The sequence below is a fragment of the Bidens hawaiensis genome, unplaced genomic scaffold (assembly GCF_021521415.1).
Source record: "Bidens hawaiensis isolate Kalapana, Puna unplaced genomic scaffold, B.hawaiensis_p1.1 tig00024613_1, whole genome shotgun sequence".
NCBI lineage: Eukaryota > Viridiplantae > Streptophyta > Magnoliopsida > Asterales > Asteraceae > Bidens > Bidens hawaiensis.
In genome coordinates this window covers 151,332-162,849 of record NW_027493883.1, presented here as the reverse complement: position 1 = coordinate 162,849, position 11,518 = coordinate 151,332, and the positions used below count along the sequence as shown (strand labels likewise).

At 36.9% G+C, this 11,518-nt stretch overlaps 1 protein-coding gene across 1 annotated transcript; it reads right to left on the bottom strand.

Moving 5' to 3' along the window:
* Positions 1 to 713: 713 nt before the first annotated feature.
* On the bottom strand, positions 714 to 1,039 carry LOC143569560 (uncharacterized). Its single transcript, XM_077055438.1, has one exon. The coding sequence runs from the start codon at positions 1,014 to 1,016 to the stop codon at positions 714 to 716; it is 303 nt and encodes a 100-aa protein (XP_076911553.1). The 5' UTR covers positions 1,017 to 1,039.
* Positions 1,040 to 11,518: the final 10,479 nt, after the last annotated feature.

Here is an 11,518-nt window from a genome sequence, read left to right as displayed (position 1 = left end):
GGGTTAAAAAGAGTATTTTTCCCTCAAATAGTGAGGGTTCATATTCAGGTTAGAGAATAGGTAAGTTAGCTATTTAAGAAAAGAAAAAAAAAGAAAAGCTAAACTAAGCGGGTTGCTTCAAGTTTAGGCCAAACACAGCGTAATAGTATTAGGGGTTCGAATATTTGGTTACCTTTTAAAAAGGCGTCTCACTAAAATTAATCAAAGATGACTAGGATTCGAATAATAATGTTCATTTAAGATGAATGAAGTATACACATCAAAGAAATATTTTATTGGCATCATGCAAAACTGATTCTTCCGACCTAAATCCACCTCTATACACATGCCGATTATCTAAATGGGCAGGTACCCTCGTCATCCTCCGCTTCTTCTCTGGAGCTTCTCCTCAGCGTGGAGGACTCCCAGCCCATAAGAAAAAGATAAAACAAGCTGTTAATTTAATGTGAAAACTTGGAGTGGGTTGAAAATTCATGAAACCATTTAAAAAATTAAAATAAAATTTTCTCTCTCATTTTTATAAAATATCTGGTGTGAATTTTGATATCATTTAAGAATTTGAGAAGTAAAAGACTCCCATAATTTACACAAACCCATAAAGGCATAAACCAATTCAAGTTGTTACTTCCACAAGATCAAATTAGTACATATAACTAAGATAAACATAAAACTAAAATAATAATTAAGAGGAAAAAGAAAAAAACAGTTGCATCCTACCAGAAACAAAGAGAATTGCTGCTATTATGATGATTCAAACGAATGAAGGTTTTCCTCCGAAACAGCCTGAACCAAATGATTTTGCGGATCTTCTTGGCGGATCTAAGTTTGACCCATATTAGCTTCTTGACCCGAAACAGAGATCTCTTCATCCTTTGACCAGCACTAAGTTTTCTGCTAAACTGATAACTTCTGAGGAATAACTGCCTCTTCTCCACCTCTGTAATGGCAGTGTACGAACCCATACCCATACCCATACCCATACCCGAGAGGGAATCACTTCTGAATACGGGATTCATGTGTGATTCTAGAGAGAGGAAGAAGGAAGTTATTATAGGAAATGCGAAAGTGAAAGAGAAAAAGGAAAGTGTGGGTTGTTTTTGTATATGTTGTAATCAATTCTTTGTTTTTTTATCCTTTTCTATTTTTTTATAATATTTCATTATATATGTATATATATTTCTCATACCACGTAGTCAATGTGTTATTTTATAGAGTTAATGGCCATTTTCGTCCATGTGGTTTGCTACTTTCGCCACTTCAGTCCAAAGTTTAAAATTTTCTCAATTTAGTCCTTATAGTTTTAAAAATGAGCCAATTACGTCCCCTCGTCTAACGACATCCAATTATGCCGTTAGTTTAAGGGGTATTTTTGTCTTTCTCTTGTTTATTCTTAGTTAATGGTCATTTTCGTCCCTATGGTTTGTTGTTTTTGCTACTTCAGTCCAAAGTTTGAAAATTTTTCAATTTTATGTTTAATTTAATTCAGATTTTTTTTTTTTTGCTACTTCAGTCCATGATGGAATTCAGTGGTAAAGTGGTCAGGGTAATTCCCTGAAACCGAACTATACAAAAAAAATAAAATCGTTTCTTTGATTAATGCATAATAGTTAGAGTTTAGAGATTAACATATCGTAGCAAACGTCTGGGTCGAAATCAACTTCAGGAGGTCGAATATCCCGCATTTCCATGTTTTCTCAAGAAATCGATGCATTAAATCGCACGTGTGTTCTTCAAATCATGGTATTATTCTTGAATTCGTCGAATTCAACCCTAGAGTTGTTGTCGATTTGAAGAATTCAAGAACAACACCACGATTTGAAAACACACATGCGATCTAGTGCATCGATTTCTTGAGCAAACATGGAAATGCGGGATATTCGACCTCCTGATGTTGATTTCGACTAAGATGCTTGTTAGGATATGTTAATCTCTAAACCCTAAATATTATGCATTAACCAAAGAAACGATTTTAGTTTTATCGCTATTGTACGATTTTAGTTTTACTTTACCGATGCAACAGATAGCCGATGAATTGTTGCTGTTTGATTCGTTTGATCGAACCATATCATATGCCAGTTGGATGAGATCACTTGGAGATGCTGATTTGAGGGGGAGATCTAATACGAGTAGCTACAAGTTGTTGGTTTGATTACAACAAGTTATATTTTGACTGTTTGCACAAACCCGAGAATCGTCAGCCAAGGGGGAGGTTGGCTGCACGGCTGATGATTTGCAGTTAAAGTATTCAACTTTAACGTATTCGTCGTTAACGTATTCGACATTAACATATTGGTCGCTAAAGTATTCGACGCTAATGTATTGAAGACTAAAGTATTGTATGCTAAAGTATTGGAAAGCATTCGACAGCTACTAAAAAAGGGGAGTCTGTAAGTGCACGGATTTGGTGTCCGCAGCTGTTCGAATAAGATAGGGGTAGTTGAGTCTTTATGATAATGTATAAAGGCTCATTTGCTAAGCATGTTTAGCGAATGAGGCCTTATTCGTTAAGACTAGGCTCATCCGTTAATGTAAGAGCCCATTCGTTACTACAGTGTAACAAATGGTGGCTTTTTCGTTAAGGTATACCCATTCGCTAAGGGTGTTTAGCGAATGGGGCTATGAAAAGACTTATTCGTTAGATGTTAACGAATGAGAAGGTCTCATTCGTTAATACAGTATAACGAATGAGTCTAGCCTATAAATAGGCCTTCCATAGTTGTTTTGCATAGAGATCTGTGCCATATTTATGTAATGTAACGTTATGCTGCCGGAATTCTCCCAAATCTAATGTAATCCTCCATTAACGTATTGAATGAACACGATACCTTAACGTATCGATTTGCGACTATATCTTGGCTCGTAAACGTTCGCATAACGTTTTCACAGGAATTACCTTGACCACTTTACCAATGAATTCCACCATGGGGGAGAGTTTAGGAAATATCTAGAAACTAAATATGAGGGGGGGGGGATAGTTATTGTTGTCGATGCTCGATGGTTTTGGGCTTGGATTATGCTAATCTCTAAACTCTAACGATTATGCTCTTAGGGGTTATAGACAAAACAAATGAATTAAATTAAACATAAAATTGAAAAAAATTCAAACTTTGGACTGAAGCAACAAAAGTATCAAACCATAGGGACGAAAATGACCATTAACTAAAAATAAACAAGAGAAAGACAAAAATACCCCTTAAACTAACGGCATAGTTGGATGTCGTTAGACGGGGGGACGTAATTGGCTAATGTTTAAAACTATAAGGACTAAATTAACAAAATTTCAAACTTTGAACTGAAATGACGAAACTAGCAAACCACATGGACGAAAATGGACATTAACTCTATTTTATATGTTAATAATGATTGAAGATTTAAATTAAAATAATCATGCCTTTCTATGTACGCTTTGACCATAAGGTTTTCTTCCGGTTTTATGCTTCTCCTTTTTCCTTTTCTTTTCATTTTTTCTAAACTTTGTTTTTAAAGTTATGTAAGTCGTACATACACTGCTACGCTTTATGATTTTTCTTTCAACAGCTTTGCATAAATTAAAGATAGCTAACTATAGGAATGAAACATGAGTTAATTACGTATTGAGGAGGGGTGCTCCTAACAAATACCTCAATTTTCATTAATCCAATACTTTCATGGCATTTAACCTTTTAACTATCTTAAAACATCTTAATAACGGGCAACACTCATCTCAACGACGCTAAAACCATTTTTCAGTTAAAAAAAGAATTGCAATGATGATAGGTGATTGGTTGAGGCCCCACTTGCAAAAAGTAATCTCACCGGCCCCTTTAAGGGTAATACTAACCGAATTTGACTACCCCATTGGTAGAGGTGTTTCTCTCATTATTTAACAACTACCTCAAAGGTATACCTGAACGGTACCCCTTTCCCTGCTAAGGAGATTTCAAACACGCTTTATACTCTTCATTTTTCTTTCTTTCTTTTTTTTCTGAACGGTTATAATCTAATTTCTCAATTTTGTATTGGATCCTCACCATGGACACATTTATCCAACCCATTAATACAACTATTCCATATGCTTTTTAACAAAGAGATTTTTTTTATTAATTTTATTTTATATTTTCAAAAGAAAGGTATAATATTATCTTCAATGTAGACGGGGCATGCTTCCTGACTGTCCTTAATGTTCTTCATCCTGTTTTGTCCCCTCCTTATCTCTCCTTCCTAATCATAGCCATATTGAACTGTCATTATACACGAGCGACCTTCTTCGGTCATGTTGTCACGCTCTCAACTTTCACGTGACATACTAGGATCGCAGTCATTAGTTATGCTAAACGACCTCTATATGAGTTGAAAAATTAAGCGTGACCCATATCGGGAAAATAAGTTCAAGGTTTAGTTAAATTGCAGAAACATACGTAAAACAAAGATTCCCGAAAATTGGTAATACCAAAACACGCTCAATTATGAAAAAAGTATGAAAACTAAAACCAAGGTTTTAAAGTTTATTCATTGGATGCATGCAAATTCCTAATCCGTGCACAGTTCAGTCAGTTCTTTAGCGACCTGAGAAAGACATGCTAAAGTGTCTACGCAATGGTTGGTGAGTTTAAAGATTTATAAATAAAATAAAGTTGTTTCAACATCCAGATATTGTAATCAAAGTTTATCACTAGATAGCTAGTCTAGGGTCCGTGATACTATAGTGGGTCCATCGTGACCGAAGTTGGCATATGTTCGATTGTGTGCCTCCCACCAAGTCTTACCGAAACTTGGTAATGTGTGTAGGTCAATGTTGCACCTGTTCGACCTCCCGTCGAGCTAGCACGACTAACACACATGGGGTTTGCCAACCTAGTATTACTACTCAATATTACCTCGCCAGTTAACCTTAGATAATTGCCAGTGTGTATGAGGACTTTCGTTGGTAATTATAGTAAGTATATATGTGATACAACAATCTTGCAATATCCAATAGTTTGTGCATGCTTTCTTCCCCAAAAGGAGTATGCAAAAGAAAGGGAATGTGAAACTCGCATCGAATGCATGTTTATAAAAAAGTCAACCGCTAAATCAAAGTATCCTTAATCATACAAGTATGTAGGTATGTATGTGTGTGATTGTCAGAAATCAAACTACTGATGGATCAAACATCAGTTGTTCTCAATTAAAGCCTTTTCAATCTGCTGCTCCAAACATCTGACCAGTTAAACTGCTAATATAAAAGAACTAATGATTAAACAACTGCTCATCAAAACTATTGAAGATTTTCAAAGAACAGAAGGCAAACAACTGATGGCTCAAGCATCAGTTGTTTTATCAAAGATCAATAGTTCTCATAGGATTGTTTTATAGACATTTGTTTGTATAAGTTTCAGTAGTTTGTAACAAATTTGGTTAGATGTCACTTTATCCTTTAGTTCATTAGTAGTTTTACATTTGTGTAAAATAAATAAGAGAGTCTCTTTTTCATTAACACTTTACATCACACATTCACCTGATCAGAGTACCTTTGTACTGAAAATCAGTGAATGACGAGCTAGGGTCGAGGGGGAGCAATATATTTTAATCATTTGGTTATAATTAATACAAAGTTGTTATTCCACACGAAACCTTCCATGGCTTGATTAATTTCCAGTACTTATTAATTTTGATAATATTAATTGATTCATAATTTTAATATGAATTCAACTAATGTGATACTAATTCATTCGAAGGATTAGATCAGTTGCTTACTGTTCTATTAGTGTAACTATGTCATTAGCTTAGTTGTATTTAAATCTAGATCCCAACAATTGATACTAGAGCTATGGATCTTTATAATTGATCTAACAATCAATCCAAAAACAAAATTCTAAGCTCAAATTGATAATTCAAAGTTGTGGAATCAAGTTTTAAGCAAAACTCTATTGATTATTCTATTGTTAGTGAAAAACATGTAAAATTGAGATCATGTCATTCGCACAAGATCCTCATAACATGGGTTCTACTTCGAAACCACCGATGTTGGTTCGATATCAATACAACATATGGGCTCAGAGAATGCTTCATCATCTATGCAACCAAAACACTATTTATTGGATGTCAGTCATTCATGGCATAGTAATGAAAAGCGCAGCGCTTTGGCGCCTAGGCACAATTTTAGGGTAAGAATGCATGATGAACATCAATAGGGCTAGTGTGTGGAGTGTGCGTTTTCTGATGTGAATTGGACAGAGTTTGGACACGACATGACTAATAAGGATTAGATTCGTTACTTGAATAATAACTTACAAAGTATTTATAGTTGCAGGTCCATTCTCTAGCATCTCTAGCAAATGAACCCTCATTCACTGACCTGCCAGTGAATGGCCTAGCGAATGGATTTTACAAAACAATATACTCATACGTTGGATATTCCAGTGTATGGATACTCCCAAAACACCATTCGCCCAACATGCTCGGCGAATGGGCTAACCATAAGTTACAACTCAATGCCCCTCGACTTGTGCTTTGTCTTTATCTCTTTAAGAATATTTTGGTCTTCCAGTCAGCTCCACAGTTAATTCCGAAAGCAAAACAGGTTTGGACAACTCTTTGATATTGCATTGCAAGCTCATTGTCTTTGTTGTGCGCCCACTTTATCTGATTTTTGAATAAAACATGAATATCTTTTTCGGAAAGGTTGACAAGCCACATTGGATCAAATACTCTTATAAACTTCACATCATCTCCAACCCCTAAAACAATAACAGCCTCACCGGTTTTTTCGTCACAGTACCACCTATTAAAATCCTTATAAAACTTCTATGGCATCACTATCAAAGGTATCTTCTTCATAGTTAGAGGCGGCTTTACTTTCAGTACAAGCTTTCTCCAACCGTTTCTTGGATCAATCTCATCAAGTCTCTTTGCTGAAAGAACTTAAAACTGTGATTCATCCCATATACTAAGTGGCTGTGAAACCACTTCAGCAATTCAACATTAATTACCTCGGTTAATAAATGGACGGCTGGCCAGTGTATGAACATCCCATTTAGGATTGTAGACAATATCAGTGAATCGTTCAATATACAACATCCCATTCTCCCATTTAACAGTGCAGACTTTCAACTCGAGCTCGTACATCCACGAAATAATATCACCCTTCACCGTCTTCACACTAATAAACCTCCTTTTTCTGATTTTCTGATAGGTTAGCCTTGGTATGGATGTAATATTGTTGTTGTGCACGTCTAATGGTTTCTAGCCATTTGTTAAGGTTTTTGTCATGTAGTTAAACAAATCAGAAGATCCTCATGGCTCGGGCATAACTGAGTATTTATCCTTCTCTTTCTCTTTCTCCTCCTCAAGTCTTTCCTCAGCCTGATCAAAATGCTCTGTAGTAAAGAAAGGAATCCCCTCATCAGTGTTGTTTTTTCTATATAAATCGGTTATTCCTTAGCCGTCACATCTTCTACCTCCATGCCATCATAGTAAGTGTTATCAAACGGGATGTTCTGATCAACACCAATGTCAACCTCATCCTCCACTTGCACATCCTCTCTTCTTTCCAACTCATCCACATATTCCTTGTTCGTATCAAATAACATGGAGATTTGTTCCTTTGATAGACAGTTTTCAACAAACTCGCCCTATTCAGTCTCATTCGCATTCACTTGCCTTTTTATCACCCCAGTCTCATCAACAAACATCATAGTCTTCACTTATAGCATGCTGACAAGTTGTGCTTCAGTCAAACTTTTATACTTCACAACCTTTTTCCATGATGACTCCCCCTGCATAGGTGAAGGGCCAGATGTTAAGGAACCTGTTGTCTTATCAAATGACCTACATAGGATCATCGTCATTATATTTGCTCTATAGCTTTCTTAATTCATCGTCTTTGCATTGAAGTTGTAAGTTCAAATCTCCCTACTCTTTAAATCTCTCCCCCATGAGGAGCTACCAGAGCTCTCAACTCAGCATTTTCTCAATGCAAAATCTTCAATCCATGTATAACTTTCACTTGATTAGCCCCCATATCATCTTGACGTATACGATCAACATTAAGTTGAATAGCTTGTAGATGCACCAGGTTAAGCAAATAGAACATTTGTTGTTGAAAAGGCATATTAGCAAAGCTAGTAGGAATAGGAAGAAAAGATCCTTGGGGTCTATTAAAGCTTAAGATGGGCATGGGAATACCAACGGTTCCAATTGACACCTGGTTGTTGTTGAAGACACTTGAACACTCTGAGGATTAGGAGCTGAAATCCGTTGTAGACTCGGTTGTGGAGTTTTAGCAAAATGTGAATCAGAAGAAGCTGTAGTAACCTGAGTAATAATTGGAGTCTCTTGAGTTGTAGAACGAACAAGTTCTTGCCTTTGTTGTTTAGGTGCTGAGGAATGACATCTCGAGAAATATCAGGTTCAGGGGTTTTAGAATTTCCCAACCCCGAACTCCTCCTCTTAGACCTTTTCTTCTTCTTTGGCTCTTCCACAATAATCGCTTTTCCTTTAGCCATTCTCTTCTTTGTGTCGTCGTCGTCGTCATCATCATCATCATCATCATCACCTTCATCATTACCCACATCACCACTGTCACACCCCGGCATAGGGCCTAGGCGCGTGACCCAACGTTGGTACCTGTTTTGTAAATATATTAGAGTTTAAGGTTGTAAAGCGGAAGACTTAGTAAAATATTATTATATTCAAAAGACGGGATTTTAAAACACCCGTTGATTTGTACAAAAGTGTTTGGATTACAAAATCATGTTTTACATTATTTTAATAATAAAACAACTATTGAGCCATCAGATTGTCTAACGGCTATCCATTATCTCCAAACACCTACTCTTCATTACCTGTAAAACAGTTATAAATATACGTTAGCAACACATGCTAGTGAACACGCTGACACAAAAAATTTTAATACTTAGTTATCCCCTCGGGTATCTTATGACCCGACCCATCGTGGCTTAGGAAACAACCAAGTTAAATTTACTATTATAAACATCCAGTTCTACTTGAAACCTCTCAGCGATAATACAACATCGAGATCTTAGCAACTATCAATATACACGAGATAATCCCTCTCAGACATTACGTAGGTCCGGCCCAACGTGGCGGAGGCATTAGCAAGTGTGGTGCGGTGTGCCCACTGTCTACCCACATATGTAAGGCAAACGTATACAATAGCCTGAGGGCCAGCATTACTTTTGTTTATAAAGTTTTAGGGATATATAATCCCATGCAAACATTCAAGATTTGTTTTATAAAAAGTTGGACGTATTCACCTTTCTTCTTGTTTGGTGTTTCTCACCAATTTGTCTCGTTACCTCGGACCTATAGGACTAGTATCAACGATCTATCTTCAGACCTTTAGTCGATTGCATAACCGTTACCTTGACATTATCTATTTAAAATATAAGGACCTCTAGTCCTTTCTTTTGTTAATAATTTATAACCTTTGTTTGTTCTTCGTGAAGAAACGCACATTTCAAATTTCTTTTATTATAAGAAATATTTATAAAAATCTTTATATATAATAAAGAAGTATTATTTTATCTATAATCTTGACTTTATGAAATCTATTTCCACTTTATAAAATTAAGGTATGACTATATCCCTGACTAGGGTCTAAGCTATTTATAATATAATAACCGGACATGACCCCTACCTTGAACAATTTGTAATACGAAATACTTATGCTCTACTTAAACCGCACTTCTACTTGGAGGAAAGTCGAGAGAGTATTTAGGGAGGGTTACGGCACGCATTTCGAGACAAAACTAGTCGGGATATCGACATATCGGGATGGTGGCACAGTTATCGAGGTAATGTGTGTGTTTTGGAGTGTGTGGGATGGAAGAGGAACCTCCCCATGGCTACCCTATTTAAAGCGAAAATCCGGCATCTTCGCGTATCGCGAAGATGCACTAGCTTCGATGAGTTGCCGCGTAGGCTTGCCACGTGTCACTACGTCCTGCCACGTATCACAGCGTGGTGACACGTGTCTCGTGTCGTATCCTGCAACTTCGCGTATCGCGAAAATGCAAAACTTCGAATCTGTTCATTTTTGGTCCCTGGTCTTTCGGTAACTTGCCATATTTTGATTTCGTCTCATCATCCAAAAATACAAAGGCAGCTCTTAAGTGGCTCGCGGCGATGCAAGCGTGTGAAGTGCGCCATCAAAGCGCCACATTACGTCGATCGTCCTTCACCTGAGCCCGAGCCCGTGCGAGTGTGCGTCGGGTGCTTCACACCCTCCGCTAGGACTAGGGAGAATGGTTAGCCACTTAAGAACATTATCATGGAAAGTTCTCCCCTTATAAAGTGCTTTATTTTCTTTACCACTTTCCATGTGGGATGGAGTCTCCTTACTTCATTCCCTAACATAAGCTACTTCCATTTTTTTGTCTTATTTTACCCATTATTTATACCATGAATATTTTTAGTCTATAAGTTTTATTAGTTTGTCAATTTGGACCAAATTTTTCGTGATGTTACATCCTCCCCACCTTAGAATGACTCTCGTCCTCGAGATTCGCTAAACAGATGTGGTATTTCCTTCTCATCTCTGATTCTAGCTCCAATTTAAACTCGGGTCCTCTTCGGGAGTTCCATCGTATCTTGACTAACTTTAACCTTAGACGTTTAAGTAGCTTGACTTAGAAATCTTCAACTTGTAGAGGTTTTTCTACAAATTTTAGATTTTCGTTGACTTCGACATCTTTTAAGGGCATGGCTAAAGTTTCGTCAGGCAGACATTTACATAAGTTAAAGACATGAAATACATCGTGTATTCCTTTCATCTCTTCTGGCAAACATAAGCGATAAGCAAAAATACCGATTCGCTCGAGTACTTCAAATGGTCCCACGAAACGAGGACTTAACTTTTTTTTCTTGCCGAATCGTACGACTCCTTTCCACGGTGATACTTTTAATAAGATCTTATCGCCTACTTGAAATTCCAACGGTTTACGGCGGACGTCTGCATAGCTCTTTTGTCGGTCTCTTGCCGCCTTAAGTCGTTCACGGATTTGTAATACTTTATCTGTAGTTTCTTGGACTACTTAAGGTCCAGATATTTGATTGTCTCCAGTTTTGGACCAACATACAAGCGTTCTACATTTTTGTCCATATAAAGCCTCAAATGGTGCGGCCTGAATACTTGTGTGATAACTGTTATTATACGATAATTCCATAAGAGGAAGGTGATCATCCCAACATCCACCTAAATCGATCACACAAGCTTGAAGCATGTCCTTAAGCGTTTGAATTGTTCTTTCGCTCTGCCCATCAGTTTGAGGATGATAAGCAGTGCTAATATTTAATTTAGTTCCTAACGCTTGCTGGAAACTATTCCAGAAATGAGACGTAAATCTACTGTATAATGGCACACCATGTAATGCTACGATGTTGTTCACGTAAATCCGTGCCAATCTATCCATAGAATAAGGATTCATTGATAGGTAAGAAATGAGTAGATTTAGTTAACCTAACAATGATTACCCAAATAACATTGTGCTGTCGGTTAGTTTTAGGGAGTTTCGTAATAAAATCCATTGTTATCATC